Here is a 17,851-nt window from a genome sequence, read left to right on the forward strand (position 1 = left end):
TTCCTCGCCTCACTTCTCCCCACTGACCGAGGGGGCACCAGGGCTTCAGGCTTAATTATCTGGTCTTTGCTGCTTTCCTGAAAGGTTGTCAGGGACACAAGGCAGCCGTGGAAGGTGCTGGGTGTGTCTGGTGCCTAGGCCCTGATTGTCACAAGTGTCTAGACTCATCAACTCGAACAAATCACATACGTGCAGCGCCTTTTTTGTAACTTTTAAAATTAATTAATTCATGTGGCTTCATCGGGTCTCAGCTGCATCATGTGGGATCGTTTCATTGCAGGACACAGACTCTCTAGTCGTGGCATGGGCTCAGTAGTTGTTCTTGCGCTCAGTAGTTGTGGTGCTTGGGCTCAGTAGTTGTGGTGCTTGCGATCAGTAGTTATGGTGCTTGGGCTTAGTTGCTGGAAGGCGTGTGTGATCTTAGTTCCCCGACCAGGGATCAAACCCCAGTCCCCTGCGCTCCAAGGAGGATTCTTAACCACTGAACGACCAGGGAAGTTACCTATGTGCAGTATTTGATGTGTCAATTACTCCTCCATAAAGCTGCTCTCAAAAAGGTTTTGAGGGAACATCTATAGAACGTCACAGAAGGATCATGAACAGTGTGCGAGGATCCGTCATGGCCCAGGGAACGTTGGCCTGGGCTTGTGAGGCAGGATGCTTGTTTTCTCCTGGGGCTGGCTGTGTGTTAATTCTCAGGGGAACTGGTATTGCTGCTGGAAGCCAATGAAATTCCTTCTCTTTTGGTAACAGAACCTTCAAAACTGTGAGGAGATAGAGCTTCTGGATAAATGCTTATTTTCTCCAATTTTAAAACCAAGAAATCTTAACTTTGCCAGCTACTCTTTTTAGAGTTTTTATCTTTTCCCTTCAGATTTCTATTTTTTTCACTCATCAGCATGCATCTTGTATGGATAGTTTTCCTTTTTCTTTTTTTTACCGTCTGGTTTCCACATCTCATGTTTTTTCCCCACCCAGTCTGACTTTTTCCTGTGTTAATCTTCCCTGGCACCTTTAGCATCCGTTCACTTCACAGTCCTATATCTTATGTCTTTAGCCGTGTATCATTCCATCCGTGGTGTCCTTGGTTCTAGCTTGGGAGAATCTTACTCCGAGCTCATCTGTACCCTCTGATATGTTTAATTTCCTCGATAAATAGAAGGAAAAGTGAAAATATTCGTCCCTCCGTCGTGTCCAACTCTTTTTGACACAGTGGACTGTAGCCCACCAGGCTCCTCTGTCTGTGGGATTCTCCAGGCAGGAATACTGGAGTGAGTTGCCATTTCCTCCTCCAGGGGATCTTCCCAACCCAGGGATCTAACATGAGTCTCCTGCATTGCAGGCAGATTCTTTACCAGCTGAGCTAGTAGCGAAGCCCATAAATGAATAGAATGTAGGATCAGACAAGAAAGGGGAGTCATGTCCACTGGAGCCATCTGCCTAAGAATGCACACACCCATTCCAGGGCGTCCCTCACAGCAGCTCTCCAGCCTCTGCCTGAATCCCATCAGTGCTGGGGAGCTCACCCCGTCAAGGGACCATCCACCTCATTATTGGAACACTTGTTTTTCAGTCACTAAGTCATATCCAACTCTTTGTGACCCCATGGACTGCAGCACACCAGGCTTCCCTGTCCTTCATGTCACCCGGAGTTTGCTCAAATTCATGTCCACTGAGTCGGTGATGCCATCCAGCCATCTCATCCTCTGTCATCCCCTTCTTCTCCTGCCTTCAGTCTGAATGGAGAGGTGGTGCTGACCAGCAGCCAGTCCAGAGGGCAACAATCTCAGTTGTTTTCCTGTCTCTCCCACCCTTGGAAGAGGTCAGCTCCAACCTTGCCATTCTCTCTGTGGAATTCCTGTTTTTTTACAGCCCAAAAGAGTGGACAAAAAGAGAATTTTGTGGATTTGGTACAGTGCTAGTAGCTAGACTATATAGGTCTTAATTTAAACATGAGCATTCTTGATTCCTTTCTCATGGCTTATATTTCCTATGCAAATACTCACAGCTCTTACTTCTCAGGCTCAGAGGTCAAGTAATTTGTCTGAGTTCACCCATCAAATGATGTGCAGGCTGGGAATTGAACATATGTCTTAGTATAAAACTGAGTTGTAATTATAGTGGATACACAGGAGTGCCTGCATCCTACTCCCAAACTATTCCAAACCAGCACAGCCACACACAGCTCCCAACCCCTGTGTGTGAAAAAGGACTTCTCCAGGCCTTGGGGAGGAGGGGAGTTCTGGCCAGAGGCTGGAAGGTCACCTGGAAGGTCATTGTGATAACTCAGGCATCAAACTAGGGCAGTGTTACTGAGGGTGGAAATTGTGCTGTGAATTTAAGGTTCATTCCAAAGTCACAGTCCAGTGAAATTTGAAAACCAGTTGTACCTGGACAGTAGGAAAGGAGGAAGGAATAGGAGTGGTTGGAGCTGATTCCAAGATGCTTGTACCGAGAAACTAGATGCATGCAAGAACATAAAAGGGAATTCTCTAGGGGACTTCCCTGGCAGTCCAGTGGCTAAGACTCCACACTTCCAGTGCAGGAGGCTCAGGTTCGATCCCTGGAGGGGGAACTAAGATCCACATGCTGCACAGTGCAGCCAAAGAAAAAAAAGAGAGAGAATTTTTGGAGGAGAAGAATTTATTTGGTTTTCAAAATATTGAATGTGGTATGACAGTTTGGAGCAAAAACATGCTGAAAGGCCCAACATAAGCCAAAATATGAGCTTAGAAGTCAGCAAGTAGATCAAGCATGAAGATATGAACTCAGGAAGACGTCACATAAGGAAGCAATGTCCTTCCAGACCAAGAGTGCAGACCAATGAGGGGAACTTGCGTGGGTAGCAGGTTGGTGCCTGCATCCGTTCAAGGGGTCTGCAGAGCAGAAAGGACAGGGAGGGAGGAGACCGAGGCCAGTGACCTGTCTGGGAACGAAGAGGGGAGAAGGATTCCTGTGGCCTTTGTCATGCACTGCAGAGTGAGCCAGCAGGCTGGAAAATTAGATGCTGTTGTGCACGGCAGCGGGACAGACACGCAGAAGTGGCACTTTGAGAACGTCGGGAGGATGATGCAGTGGTGGAAAGTGATGCAGTGCAGACTTCCCTTGTAAAGTACCGTGCTAGTTAAAGAGAAGGAATTTGGGGGAGGAGGGAAATGGCCAAGGATTTTTTTCATGTGGGAGATTTTAATTCAACAGATCAGAGAGACAAAACCATGGAGAGGGAGTGATGAAAAATATGTGCTCTGTGTGTGTGTGTGTGTGTGTGCGCACGTGCACTCAGTTGTGACCAACTCTCTGCAAGCCTGTGGACTGTACCCACCAGGCTCCTCTGTCCTTGGGATTCTCCAGGCAAGAATACTGGAGTGGGTTGCCATACCCTCCTGCAGGGGATCTTCCCAACCCAGGGATCGAACCCATGTCTCTTGCATTTCCTGCATTGGCAGGCGGGTTCTTTACCATTAGAGCCACCTGGGAAGCCTGATGAAAAATATAAGGCGGGGTAATTTGTGGTAGAAGAGTTGATAATCAAGTTCAACAGGAAGCAGAAGGGAATGGGGTCAAGGTCTCAGAAGTTAGTCTTAGAGAAGAACACGGTAGCTTCTCCTGTAGGAGAGGCAGGATGGACAGGGGTCTGAGGCAGGGCACTTGCATTAGGGATGATGGTTGGGTGATGGATTTGAGAAGGACTTGAGAAAGTATTTCAGCACCATTTGGGGATATATTGAATTGAGCCAGAGGAGGAAGGAGACAAAGAATGGAGTTAAGAAAAACTCGGTTTTCAGCTCAGTTTACTGAGGGGATGAGGGAGCCACCAACCAGGATAGGAAATACAAAAGGAAAACTAGGTTTTAAGGGTTGTTGAAGAGTTTCTTTCGGAGAATATTGAGTCTGGGGTGCCTGTGAACCTAAGGTAGAGAAAGCAGTCAGTGGGGGAGTCTGATACACTGGCCTACCGTTGAGGAAACAGGTCCATGAAATTAATATTCAGGTAACCATGGTTTAAGACTACAAGAGTGGGAGACTTAATAGAGGAAGAGGGCATAAAGTGAGCCCATCTCAGTGCACCTGGTGAGGCTGCAGTGGGAAAGACCAGAGGGAAGTCAAAGTCGGTGTCTCTCAGAGAGTGATGTGGGAGAGGATAAGAAAGCAGGCTGTGCACAGAGTGATGCTTCACAAATATTAAAGTGAAAGTGAGAGTCACTCAGTCATGTCCAGCTCTTTACGACCTCATGGACTATACAGTCCATGGGATTCTCCAGGCCAGAATACTGGAGTGGGTCGTTCTCCCCTTCTCCGGGGGATCTCCCCAACCCAGGCATCGAACCTGTGTCTCCCACATTGTAGGTGAATTCTTTACCAGCTGAGCCACCAGGGAAGCCCTCAGATATCAGATGCAGGCCAAATATGAACCTAGCCCAAGACAAAATTGGGTTATTTTTCCAAATTATTGAATGCCTATGTCAGCTATATTGTATGATACATTAAAAAAAAAAAGAAACAGTATGATGAAATTGCTTTTCCATCTTGTGAATGGTATTTTGGGTAACAGATTTTCATGCATTTACTTTCCAAGAGAAATTTGATGGTATGGGAAGAAACCTTATATTCGTGAATTTTTAAAAGTTCACTCACAAAAAAATAACAATGCAGTCTTACTAACTTCCAGCTCTTTGTACTTTTTTCTATGATCAGAAGTATTTAGAGTCTGTTTTAAAGAAAGATGCATAAATTCAAGAGAGAGAATCCACATACACACACACACACACACACACACACACACACACAGAAGGCTTTTATCTCAAATTCTTTCAGGGAGATGTAACTTTTTTTTTTAATGTCTTTCAAGATAAGGCATTGTGCAAATGAAAACACTTGAAATTTGTCCTCTTTCAAAGTCTTCTTTGTGGTTCTTTTGGCTCCAGGTTGAGGGAACATTTTGCAGAGGAGAATGGTATTTGATTGTTTCATCTTGGAGCGTTGAGAAAATCACTTCATCTTCCTCCTACTTCCCCGTTTTTTAAGAGTAGCTTTTGAGTCATAATTGCAGTTTCATGCTGAAGGCTCTTCATCTGCATCCACGGTTTACCCTGGAATGCTTCTTTTACGTACGTACTTGGCACATAGGTACTCCAGCACCTCAGGTTTTATCTGTCTCTACTTCTTGACTCTCTTTCATCTTGTTTGAATCTTTCTAATTAGTGGTTTCATTTTCTAGATATTCTGTTACATTTCCCATCCCTATAGGCTTGTTTTTTTTTCTTCCTGCCTGACAGAACAGAGGCAGAATTGTAAATGGATAGCTCTCTCATCGTTTTATTCTATTATCCTTATTAGGTTATTTTAGTTTTGTCTTCCTTTTTCTCTTTGGTCCCACTCAGAAGATATCCACAGAGTTGAATTTCAGGGTCATTTGCAGGCATATTTAAAGAGGTGTAAAGATGTAAGTCTAGGGGTTTGGGAACGTCATATCCAGAGAATGAACTGAAATCACTATTTCCAGATGGGCCAAATAAATAGGGCTTCGACCAAGCAAGACAGTGCGTGTCATTACTTTGCATATGTATTACAGCTCTTGGTATCCTGGATTTTTCAGTTGACAACAACCAACTTGGACTTGTAACTTGAGAATTAAGAGCTGTACCCTTTGTTCAGGCAATTTCCAGTATGTGCTTGGAGAGAAACAGATCTCAAGTATTACGGGTTTGATTCAGTCTTCCTATCCAAAAGATAGGATAATAATACCTAGCCCATGCAGATTGAGCGCACTCACCGATGCTGAGGAGCTGGCATAGTGCCAGTGCGTAGAACGTGCTCCAGAAATGCTCCCCACTCTCCCAGCAGCGTCACGACCACCTCATCCCCTGTGCTCTGGACTGTTCTCTACGGGAACCTCAAAGGCTTTTTCCAAATGCTTTGGTCCATAATGCCCCCCACCCCTCACCTCTTCGGTACGGACTCTTTGATAGGTAATTTGTCTATTTGTTTTAGAAGTTGCTGAAAGGTTATAGGGAGGGAATCCAGAAACTCAAAAGTCTGTCCACTTCTGATTTAATAGTTAATCTTTATCATCTGGATTTAAACTAGATGTATTATTTACCAACTGCTGTGTGAGAAGCTATCCGAAACTTAGTGGCTTAAGACAACCAATACTTCCTGTCTCATGGTTACTGTGGGTCAGTAACTCAGGACCATCTTAGATCTGAGTGGCCCCAGCTCACATTCTCTTGTGAGGTTGTTAGTCAGGGCCGTGTCATCTGCAGGCCTGACTGGGGGGTGAAGAATCAATTTCCAAGCTTCCCTGTGCCTTGCTGGCTCGTGGTCATCTCATGGGGGAGAACCTTGGCTCGTCCCCTTACAGTCACTCGAGTGTCTTCACAATCTGACAGCCATCATCCTGCAGAGCAAACGCCCCGAGAAGGAGCTGGGAGGCCTCAGTACCGTTTACAGCCTGTGCAGAAGCATCGGGCCATCATTTCTGACCCCGTTGGGGTCACTGAGTTAGGACCCAGCCCTCCTCCTCTCCTCATGCCTCCATCACTGTTCCATCCTCCACGGCCCTTGCAGGGCCTCACTTTCCCATCTCAGCAAACAGAGGTGCCGCCTGGAGTCACCGTGAAACTGGGGTGAGCCACGTAGCGTGAAAGGGCACCATTGGAGAGACGGAACAGCCCAGCGCAGACGCTGTGGCCATAGAGAAACAGGGCCACCCAGCTTCCGCTCCCGTCTCTGTTCCCAGAGGCACCCTCTGTCAAAGCTCCCGGACCTCCAAGGGGCTCTCTGAGCGTCAGTCTGCTCAGGACACAGGGGCTGGGACCCCGGCCTTGCCTTCTTCTCCTGGGGGAGCAGCGCTGCAGCACTTCAGAACCGCAGCTCAGTCCTGGGGCGGGGAGGTGGGAGGAGTCCTGCTCAGATTGCTACGGGAGTGCGTGGTGTTCGTCACGATTTTGCTCCTCCAAAGCTGTTTCTTCACACCTGGACCAGAGTTTCAACTAGACCCCCAGCTGGATGACCATCTCCTGCCCTTGAGCACACCATCCCAGGGCCTGGGGGTCTAGTGCAGGAGTCCTGGGGTCACTGGAAGCGAAATTTCTTTAGAAATTAAGCACTGTTTTTTATTTTTTTATCTGGGTCCTTTTTTCGCCAAATAACTGTGATCCCCTCGAGGTTAATGCGGGGGCCCAGACTAGGCGTGGAGTCGGGGGTGTTAGCAGACCCTCCCCCGTTTTCCTTTGCAGGCTCACGTCCGTCATCAGCACCAAGCGTGTCCATATTGCACACGCCCTACGGTAGCTCTGTCTTCCTTGGCTGCATGTCCCTCACCCGTTATCTTTAGAAAGCTGGTTTTAAAATGCTAGTCAGCGAGCGCTGGCCCACACAGGGCACCAACCCTCAGAAGTTTCCAGAGCAAGGGAAGTGAAATACGGTTCTCACTTCATCCTTGCAGGGTAACCAACACATCACATTCCACACCCCCAGAGGGTCTCTCTCCAGAAAGCTAGAGAGGACAGAGGCCACGTTCTCCCTTCTTTGGGGGTGACCCTTGCATTCTAGTCACTGCATTTATGGGTTGGGGCGTAATCTCCTGGCTCAAGAATTGAAGAGGGACATCTGAGACCCTGAGGGTTACAGGAGTTTGGAAATGCCACGCTCCCCTTGCAATGAGCTCTTAATTTATTGGCCACTCTCTGAAACTAAAACATGCACATCAAGTTGTCCAGGGGACAGGAGTTTGCCCAGGTAAGCCCGTCTTGGCTGGCTCTGGTATTAGAGCTCACCGAGGGTACAGAGTGGACTCTGCCGGAGATTTCAGGGACCTCCCGCCGGGCCTGGGTCTCCCCATCTCTGGTCCAGCTGGCTTTCAGGAAGCCTCTGATGAGCACGTCCACGTTAGTTCTGTGCTACATTAGTTGAGCTGGAAATCTCTGCCCTGATTTAATCTCAAACCAGGTAGTCCTGGAAATGACACCAAGCCTCTGGCTACCCAGTAAACCACATGCAAATGGTGGAAATAAGACTGACATGATATGCAAATTTACTTCCTGAGTAAATAAAAGACTTGGCTGCCTGGTCTCCTGACTACATGCTTTTTGGTCCAGGCTTATTAGGATTCACAGTGATTTGAAAAATATAATCACAACCATGATCTCAATGCTTGTTTTTTTTGTTTCTTGTTTTTTTGTGTGTCTGTTTCAGATATATCAACACTCCTATACTGGATATTATGTCCTGAGCAAAATCCCTCATGGGTAAGATGGTTCTTTCATTTTCTTCTAATGAGAAATCTGCAGAACAGAGTGGGGTGGAGCGCTGACTAGTTGCTTAATTCCTAGGGCAGGAAATACGGTACCTTAGCTTTTGACAGTGAAGTGTCCTGATGCTGTGGGAACCTCTGGGGTGCCCCCAGGCCCCGGGGTGGGGGTGGGGGTGTCAGTGAGTCCAGCTCCTCGCCCGTTAGTGAAGCCCCGTTCCCAGAGCAGCTGCGCCACCTCCTGCTCTGGTGCCCAGGTTCCAGGTCCTGCAGGGTAAGGTGCTGCCCCGGCCCCCGATCACCAGCCCCCAGCCCTGTGATTTGTAATCGCCTGCAGTCCCCCCAGGGCATGGCGATTCACCTTCTGACTCCCAGGAGGATTCCCGGTTTATATACACAGTGAAAAGGGCAGCACCCTGAGCGCATCTTGTTTCTCAAAACGGGAAGACTTGGGACCCAGAAGTGTGAGTGGGAGGGAAAAGACGTGAGAGCGTGATTTGGCAGAGTTTTCAGCTCTGGGTATACACAGCGGAGTGTGTTGTCAGGGGCTCATCTTTGGAATCCAGAGGTGTTGACTCGAGGTTAAAGTTGGATGAAGCCATTTGTTGAATTGGGGCATGGAAGACCAGTTGCAGAACAAGGAGAGTGAGGCAAGGATGGCATTTCCTTGCTTCCGTTTCTGTTTTTTCTTTCTCCCCGCTCCTCCCCCTCCTCCCTCCCCTCCTCCACCCACTACAGTCCCCCTCCCCACACCCCCACGCCGCCCTCCTTCTGGTCCTCATCTCTGCCTTCCACAGTTTCTCTCACTTTTTTTTTGACAAGGTGAGGTGCTCAGGAAATGTTCAAAGACATTGGGTTGTGCTGCTGGCAATATTGTGTGGTTTCCCGGGATGACTTAGGGGGAGGCATCCGAATTTTCCTAAGCAAATGCAGACAAACAGCAGGAGTTAATTAAAAAAATATTGTTCTGTAGGAGAGCATTGATCACAGAATGGATGTTTCACAACTAAGTTGGGTAGAATATGGGCATATCCTTGGAAGACAAGCATGGAGAAAATAACTTCATTTTGGACTTCAGATAAATGAAGGATGCGTGTAAATATGTGGCAAAATGTGATTAATCGCTTCTGTTAGACTGTTAGAAAACTCAAGCCCCAAGAAACTAAAGATGACCCCCTGTCGTGAAAATAAAGTATCCATGGGCATGTTTTATTTAAAGCATAGTTCAGATAAAAACTCAAATGTCTTTCACAGAGGAGGGAGTATTCTATTATTTTTCAAGCAGATATGCACCTTCAAAGGTCACGGCCAGCAGGGGTATAATTATGCCTTGAGATTTATCTATCCCTTCTGGGAGCAATAGAATTTATCCTAGATGAAGGATAAATTTGTAAAACTCCAAACCCTAAAAGCATTTTGTGCTTGACACATGGTGTACACATTTTATTGCATCAGTTAGCATTTAGGAGAAATATGGTCTCCTGGCATGAGTTTGCCAAACGGACTGAAAACCTGAGGGCAAGGTGGTCTGTGCTGAAGGCTTGGTTTCAGTGCTCAGGATGAGGGTGATAATCCCCCGTAGCGGGTGTCAGCAGAGTGAGCTGCTTTCCGTGTTTTTAAACAGTCGAGGTAATCAACACTGCCTTCGCGTGTTGGTTGAGTCTCATGCGTGTTCACCGTAGCACGTCGCTCTTGCGAGGAAATCGTCCTTCTCCTCCGTCCTGCCTTCTCATGGCTGGTGTCCAGGAGACCTGGACTCCAACACAGCCTGGGCTCACTGTCCGCCTCAAACAGTCCCCTTGGGTGTTACACTGCAGCTGTAAAATCAGACTTTTAACGGTTCTGATGTATTGCTTTCCTAAGTGTTACTGAACCAAACGTGGACTTGCTTGCCCGAGTGCAGTAAAGCCGATCTACTGACACCAGGTTGTGGTGAAGGAAAGTGCACATTGATTGCAGGCGCCAAGCAAGGAGTTCAGACAGCTGGTGCTTAAAAGGCCCAGATTCCCTGAAGGCGCCAAGAAAAGGTTTCTAAAGACAGGGTGAGGGAGGGGGGTCATGGGTTATGCGACCAGCTCATGGACAGCCTTCTGACTGACTGGTGGTGAGGTAAGTAAGCGTCAACGTGTCCTTTTGGTTCCAACTGGTCTCGGGTCTCCACGCTTGTGTGCAGCTTACAGTTAACTTCTCCCAGCTGGTGGGGGCATCATTATCTGCAAGACAGCCCAGAGGATGTGGCTCAGAATACCATCGGTAGCCCTGGAGGAGGAGCTAAAGGTCCTTGACTTTGGTTAATGGCTAAACTATTATTATGTTGCCATGTTTGGCTTTTTTCCTTTCTTTTTGCATCTTCTCAGTTCTCTGATTAAATTTCCTCTTGGGAACTTGAGGGAAACCTAGGTAGGCTACAGTTTTTCTACAGACAAGAGGCAGGTGGAGAACGTGGGTTAGGGAGGGTTCTCCTCCAGGAAGGCCCCATAGGGCCCTGCTCAGTTACATAAGGGCTTTCGTAGGATTGAAAGATGTAACAGAATGCTTGCTGCACTTAAGGGAAACAGCCTCTGGTGGGTGAGGACGTCTATGATTCATCTCATCTTCACGTAAACTGAAGCATCTCCGAAAATGGCGTTCACTGTTTGACCACCCAACTCCTCCTCTTTATCATAAGATCATTTTGTTGTTGTTTAGTCACTAAGTCGTGTCCCACTCTTTGCCTCTTTGTGACCCCATGGACTGCAGGACACCAGACTTCCCTGTCCTTTACCATCTCCCGGAGCTTGCGCAAACTCATGTCTGTCGAGTCGGTGATGCCATCCAACCATCTCACCCGCCGTCGTCCCCTTCTCTTCCTGCCTTCAATCTTTCCTAGCATCAGTGTATTTTCCAATCAATCAGTTCTTCCCATCAGGTGGCCAAAGTATTGGAGCTTCGGCTTCAGCATCAGTCCTTCCAGTGAATATTCAGGGTTGATTTCCTTTAGGATTGACTGGTCATTTATGAACAATAAATGAATGAGTTTCGAGTATCATCAAAGTCTTCTTTGTATTAATGAGACAGTGGATTTCCAAACTGGGTAAGCCTTTAGACCTTGAGCTTATGCAGCTTCAGTGTCTGAGAGAGGCTTGTTGAGCTCAGTCAGTTGTACCAGGGCCCTGCCTGGTGGCTGGGCAAGAGCGCAGCCCTGTAGGTGGGCTTGGGGTGGTGAGGAAAGCACAGTTGTCTCTTTAAATAGAAACGTCTATATGAAAACATTTAAATTAGCATTTACTCATAGGGCAGAACATATGAGAGCTCCTCTTGATATTTCTGGAGACACAGATGTGTATCTTTTTCTCCCTTTTTATCACCTCTCCTCTCATCCCTCTCTCCCTGCAGTCCCTCACTTCCAGCCCGAGGCCATTCGATCTGCAGGATGGGATTACTTGGCATTTATAACTTAGATTTTCTCCCTTGGCTTCAGGCTTTCTGAACAATCACAGAGATGAACTGAATTAATTTTTCAGCGCCCTCTAAACTCTGGCTTCCTTCCTTTTTGCCAGTGATGGAATAATCTGGGGTGGGTGAACCCTCTCTTCTGTCTCTCTCACGAGGGAGAAGGAGGCCTCCCTGACCCCTGTTTAACCCCCTCCATCTCCAGCTCTGACCTCCGCAGCTGGAGCCTGGGGTAGACCCCAGGGCACATGCCGTGGCTCGAGTCATAATGAGAACCCCGAGCCAGCTGAATTTTCGTCTGTTCAAAGATCTGGAGCCTCATGGTAGGGCTGTTTGACTTTCACATACTAAATTTTCAAAAGTTGTGTCCTCAAAGGACATGTGTCTTCTACACAGATTTGTTTAGTAAGCCAGAATTAAAGCTAGTTAATTTTTAACATAGAGTGTTTTACTAAGTGTTTATATCGGAACTGCAGCAAAGTAAAGCAACACTTGATGACAGAGACTGATAGAAATGCGAGCCAGCTAAATGTTCTCTGTTAAGGGTCCATCGCGTGTTTTCGTAGCAGTTTTTGGTAGATTTGCTGTTTCTTGGAGTTTTCCTGACATGAGTTTTTTCTTGGGTTAGTTTTCCCTTTGACTTGAGTGCTTTTCTGTAAAAAATTATATTTCTATGTAATTTGCAGTTTTTCATATCTATTAGGATCATTCTGGAAATCATATGGGCTGGAGAAACTCACCCTTCCATAACAGACATCAATTTTAAGGAAAATTGGGCATACCCCGTAATTAGATAGCATTGGCATTTTGGAGTTTGGCAAACAGAGCAGTAATACGACAGAAACTGAGACGTATGAGAAGCTATCCTCGTGTACACGTTAGGTGGCCTTCTGTAGATATTGTCGCCCTAACCTTGCTTATTTACCTTTACCAAACAAACCGTACAAAATTGTATTCCTTTGGAATTCTGGTTGACTTATGAAGTCGCATCTGTGAAAATGATGAACTGAGACGTAGAGATTCCTTCTGCCCAGGGTTACTCTCTAACTTTACAGGCTGGGACATAGAAGAGCATTCTCTTTATTTAGAAAATAGATACCTAGGTTGAGAACACACCACAGTGCCCAGCGCCTTGCCAGACCTCATGACGCGGGAGTTGCAGACTGAAGCCCTGGGGTCACGTGGACCTGAAGACGAGTCCCAGTTGGCAGCTGACTCTTGGCTGTGTGACCTCGAGAGCTGCTGTACTTCTACGGAGCTTCACGTCCACACTCTCACAAGGATGTTGACGACAGTGCGCGCTTCGTAGGCACCGCTAAGAATTGAGGGGAATACGTGTGCGCTGCAGGGAATTGTGCTCCGAGAGACTGCCTGCGAATGCTATTTCTGCATATTGTAATGTGTCCCCAATATGTATTTGTAGTCTCATAATTAAATTTTATCAGACTGTAATTTCTAGCCAGTTCAAATCCTTTCTGTTACAAGGAGAGGAATGATATAACCCCTACCATAATAAAATTCCCTTTAAAAATTTTTCAAAGCTAAGACCTGTTCCATGACACTCAGGTGATAAAAATGCCCATGTGATTTTAATTTCTCTCTTAAAAGTAATGTCTGTAGCCTCAATGATCTACAATTCTCAGTGCTCAATAAGTTCTTTTTTTAATCTCATCTCAACATGACTTGCTGCAATTAATTTCTAAGGCTTTCTTGTTTTGCTTCCAGTGGAAGCAGAAAAGATAAGTCAACAGTGAAGTGCTATATTGAGCAACAAAGCATGGTTCCTATCCTTAAGGAGTTCAAAATCTTCTTGAAAAGGAAGGACTCAGACATATCAGTTGAGTTCAGTTCAGTTGCTCAGTCATGTCTGACTCTTTGCGACCCCATGGACTGCAGCACACCAGGCCTCCCTGTCTATCACCAACTCCTGGCGTTTACTCAGACTCATGTCCATTGAGTTGGTGATGCCCTCCAACCATCTCATCCTCTGTCGTCCCCTTCTTCTTCCACCTTCAATCTTTTCCAGCGTTAGGGTCTTTTCCAATGAGTCAGTTTTTTGCATCAGGTGGTCAAAGTATTGGAGTTTCAGCTTCAGCATCAGTCCTTCCAATGAATATTCAGTACTGATTTCCTTTAGGATGGATAACAATATAAAATTAAATGCCTCAAATGGGTATTTTAAACAATGAACACAAAAGAAGAGATGCCATAAAGAATCTCAAAAAGGAAGTCTGGCTTGAGCAGAGCCTTATAGTCGAGTAAGTTTTATTTTGTTTGGTTTAATAGATGGAGACTGAGAGGAGATACTCCAGGTCGGGTGAATCATTAAACGAGCTTGACTTTCCAGTGAGCCAGCGTCTTCCTGGAATGAGTGGGCTGCCAGGCCAGGCCGGAGCAGGGCTGTTCTCCTGGGACTCTGCATGGGGAAAGACGGGATTGGGTGGGTCTGGGGTGAGCCTGGGGTGTGGAAGACCTAATTCCCAGCTGAGTGCCATGGATCTTTACAGGAAGAACACGCTGAACACCAAGCCTAAGAGAGACACGGTGCAGACGGCAGGCTTAGGTTAGTTTTGTGCGTGTGTGTAGAGCGGAGGGCAGGGAAGGGGTGAGTAGGGCTTGGAGTCAGTTAGGGAGCCTGGCGGGGAGCAGGGCAGGCCTGCAGTGAGGGAGGGCTCAGTGGAGAAACCACCCGACTGTGATGGTGGGCGTCTGGCCTCCGCTCAGAACGTGAAGACGGGTTTCAAGAGTTTATGTTCCATGCCCCTCAGATTAAACCTTCGGGCGCCTGTGCCTGTTGTGAGTTGAGCCTGATGCGTGAGGAGATTGAAGGCAGCGAGTTTGTGAGGGCGGCGGTGAGAATCCCCAGCCGTGTCAGTCGCCCAACACTTCCTTCTCCAGGACGCTGCCGCTGGACACATTCACTCTGCAGAGCTGCCAGGAGTTGCGTGAACAGGACTGTCTGTATATCTTTAGGAAGGGCCAACATGAGGCTGAAATATAAGAGAAAGAGAGTCCTTAGAGTGGCATTCTACATGCCTCTAGCAAGGCCTGCAAGACTTCCCAGGTGGCCCCGTGGTAAAGCATCTGCCTGCCAATGCAGGAGATGCAAGTTCGATCCCTGGGTCAGGAAGATCCCCTGGAGAAGGAAATGGCTACCCATTCCAGTATTCTTGCCTGGTATATCCCATGGACAGAGGAGCTTGGTAGATTACAGTCCATGGGGTCATGGAAGAGTCAGACACGACTTAGAGACTAAACACTCTCTCGGAAAGGGCAGGATCCTACCGTTACTGGCGGGCCCAGCGTGTCAGCACTGCGGACAGCTCCGAGGCCTGCGGGGCTGGATCTTAGTTAAGCTGCTTCTCCTGCTCCCTCCCCGCGAGGTCTCCCTGCTTCTCTCCCTTTTCCCCCTGAATTACAAGCAGTTAGCAAGCACTATCAAAAGAATGAGCTTTAGAATCAAATCGATGTGGGAATAAATCCCCCGTCAGCCTCTTTACCTGTGTAATCATGGAAGAGTTACTTTGCTTCTCTGGGCACTATTACTCTGTCTATATAATGGAAATAAAATGCCTGACTCATGGGGTTCATGGAAAGGTTATGGAGTTCTGTAGGATATTGAAATGGTGCGAGTAAGTGCCTGTTTTGGTGTGCAGAAAGTCCTACAGGCTTCCTTCGTGGGGGAACCAAGGCCTCCCATTATGCAGCCAAATCTAATTAATCACTCTCCCCACAATTTCCCTGCCTCTGGACAGAAAGTAAATTTCATACTCTGTGCCAGCTCTGATCAATTCTAATGGCTTCCTGGAGCTCTGAGTTTAAAGCTGTGCCTGTGCTCTTTGGGGGAGGATGCTGTGATCCATGAGTCCCCCGCAGTGAGGGGGGTGGGCTGGGAGAAAGATGCACGTGGTGCCTTCCAGGTGCAGGACGCAGTCTTCCCTGAAGCACCCAGTGATACGCTGTCACTGCACACAGACAGAAGGTGGTCCCGTCTTCGCTCACTCTATCCTTTACCCCATCCCCACAGCACGCCAGAAACGTAGGTGCCACTGACCGTGCGTCTGTGTCCAAATCCTTCCGATCCTTCAAGCCCTGACATCACAACCCTCTCCTCTAAAACTGCCTCCAGCCTTCCCGAGCTCCTGGAGTCAGATTGCTTCCCATTTCAGGCTGAAATGTATCCTTGCTTTAAATTGCTCTTTTGTTGTCAATATATAATTTTTTCTGGACAGCGTGTTTAGAAATGTTTTAATGTGCATTTACTGCCCAACCCGTTTCTCTCCTGAATTCTTACGTGTCAGAGAGCAGGGTTTGCTGGGAGGGGCTTGGCCGTGTCCCGGGTATCTGTGGCCTGGGTGTGAGAAGAGGGATGCCCAAGAATAACCGCCAGAGAGGCTGCCCCTGCAGGTCTGAGCTGTCGGGAGACAAAGCGTCAGCCATAGTCAAAGGGGGCCTGTTTCAACCAATCCTTTCCTTTAAGTCCTTTTCTGCCCTTAAAAAACCGCCCTCCATGTCTAAAGACTTTCAAACAAGCAAACCCGTTTGGAAATGAGGTGAAAAGATGGGGGATGTGGCATTTCCTCAGGCGCCTTGGGGAACCTAAGCTTGCCTGTTCCCGTCCTTGAACTCTTCCCAGCGTGGGAGGGGATGCATCGATGCTGACTGAAACAGGTGGAGGGAATTCATGAATTAAATGAAATTGTCGAGTATAAGGAGAAGCAGGTCTGGGCCCCACCCCCAAATCACTCAGACCAGAGTCTCGGAGGATGGGACCTCAAGAGAGCATTCTTAAGTGACTCAGTTTCTAGCTCAAGTATCTGGTGTCAGCTGGTCCTTCACTAGCTGTCAGCACCACGTGACCCCAGGATTCTCTTTGAAGCTGAGAAACTTCTGTTTCTGTTTCTGGAAAGAAGCGACAAACGTGAATTTCCTTGTCCTCTCAGCAGAGAGATACAGGCAGGTCTCCGGCTGACAGTGTCCTTGGAGATTTAGTTAATGACATGCAGTAAAGGCGTGTAGCACTAACATCCGCAGCAGGGCGACGAGATGGAGCCTGCGTCTGGGCTGCAGCTTGACGTGAGCGCCACCTGGTGTGTCAGCCTGGAGTCGCTGTTCCCGTGGATGCATTCTGGAGCCGAAGAACTGATGCTTTTGAGCTGTGGGGTTGGAGAAGACTCTTGAGTCCCTTGGACTGCAAGGAGAGCCAACCAGTCCATCCTAAAGGACATCAGTCCTGAATGTTCATTGAAAGGACTGATGTTGAAGCCGAAACTCCAATACTTTGGCTACCTGGTGCGAAGAACGGACTCACTGGAGAAGACCCTGATGCTGGAAGGGATTGGGGACTGGAGGAGAAGGGGACGACAGACGATGAGATGGTTGGATGGCATTACCGATTCAATGGACATGGGTTTGAGTAAACTCCGGGAGCTGGTGATGGACAGGGAGGCCTGGCATGCTGCAGTCCGTGGGACCGCAAAGTCGGACGTGACTGAGCGACTGAACTGACTGAACAGACTGACCGAGCTCTGCCACTCTGTCCCTTCTGAAGAGTCACAGGCTGCGTTCTCAGTCACGCAGAGTTAGAGGTGAGCATGGGAATGCTTTCCGCCGGACCTGAGAGCCAGCCACCTGTCTGTGTCCCTGAGGTCAGCACTGCTCCTGCCCACAGACCTCTTCCCGAAGAATCTCCTGGAGGCCAACCCCTGGTGTTTGCAGCAGGGTGTCCACTCCACTCTGCTGCGCCCGCACGAGCCAGTCTGTTCTAGCCCAGGATGCACAGCGGGCAGGCCACATGAGCCACCTGCTGCATCGTCTCCTCTGCTTTGTCTTCACGCCACCTTCTCTGCGCTTCAGGCTGTCCCCACGGGGGGCTGGACTCAACGCTCCCTGTCTTACTTACGCTGCTGACATTGGCAGAGGTTAAACACCCAGGGTAGTAGCCTCGTCCAGAAAAGCAGGCCTCAAGGACAGCAGCACAGGTGGTCATCCAGAGCCTGGAGAGACAAGCAGATACCAGTCACTGCAGCATAACTTGCTCATCGTAAAACCCAGTGAGAAATTTTCCTTAAGTTTTGACTGATGGCTGCAATCACAGAAGCACCTCCCCGACCGAGACAGGGAAGATTTCTGTCTCCCCGAAATAGCCCATGCGCCTGTCCTCCAGCC

The 17,851-nt window shown here is 48.0% G+C and overlaps 1 protein-coding gene across 4 annotated transcripts in view; it reads left to right on the plus strand.

The window, feature by feature from the left end:
• Positions 1 to 17,851, plus strand: part of DPP6 (dipeptidyl peptidase like 6) — a 1,060,979-nt gene that overhangs the window by 854,755 nt on the left and 188,373 nt on the right. For all 4 annotated transcript variants that reach the window (XM_045166493.1, XM_025292131.3, XM_025292128.3 and 1 more), the window contains exon 6: positions 8,197 to 8,249. In XM_045166493.1, the coding sequence (XP_045022428.1) occupies positions 8,197 to 8,249 (53 nt within the window). The remainder of the gene's footprint in view (positions 1 to 8,196; positions 8,250 to 17,851) is intronic.

Source organism: Bubalus bubalis, chromosome 8 (genome assembly GCF_019923935.1).
Source record: "Bubalus bubalis isolate 160015118507 breed Murrah chromosome 8, NDDB_SH_1, whole genome shotgun sequence".
Taxonomy (NCBI): domain Eukaryota; kingdom Metazoa; phylum Chordata; class Mammalia; order Artiodactyla; family Bovidae; genus Bubalus; species Bubalus bubalis.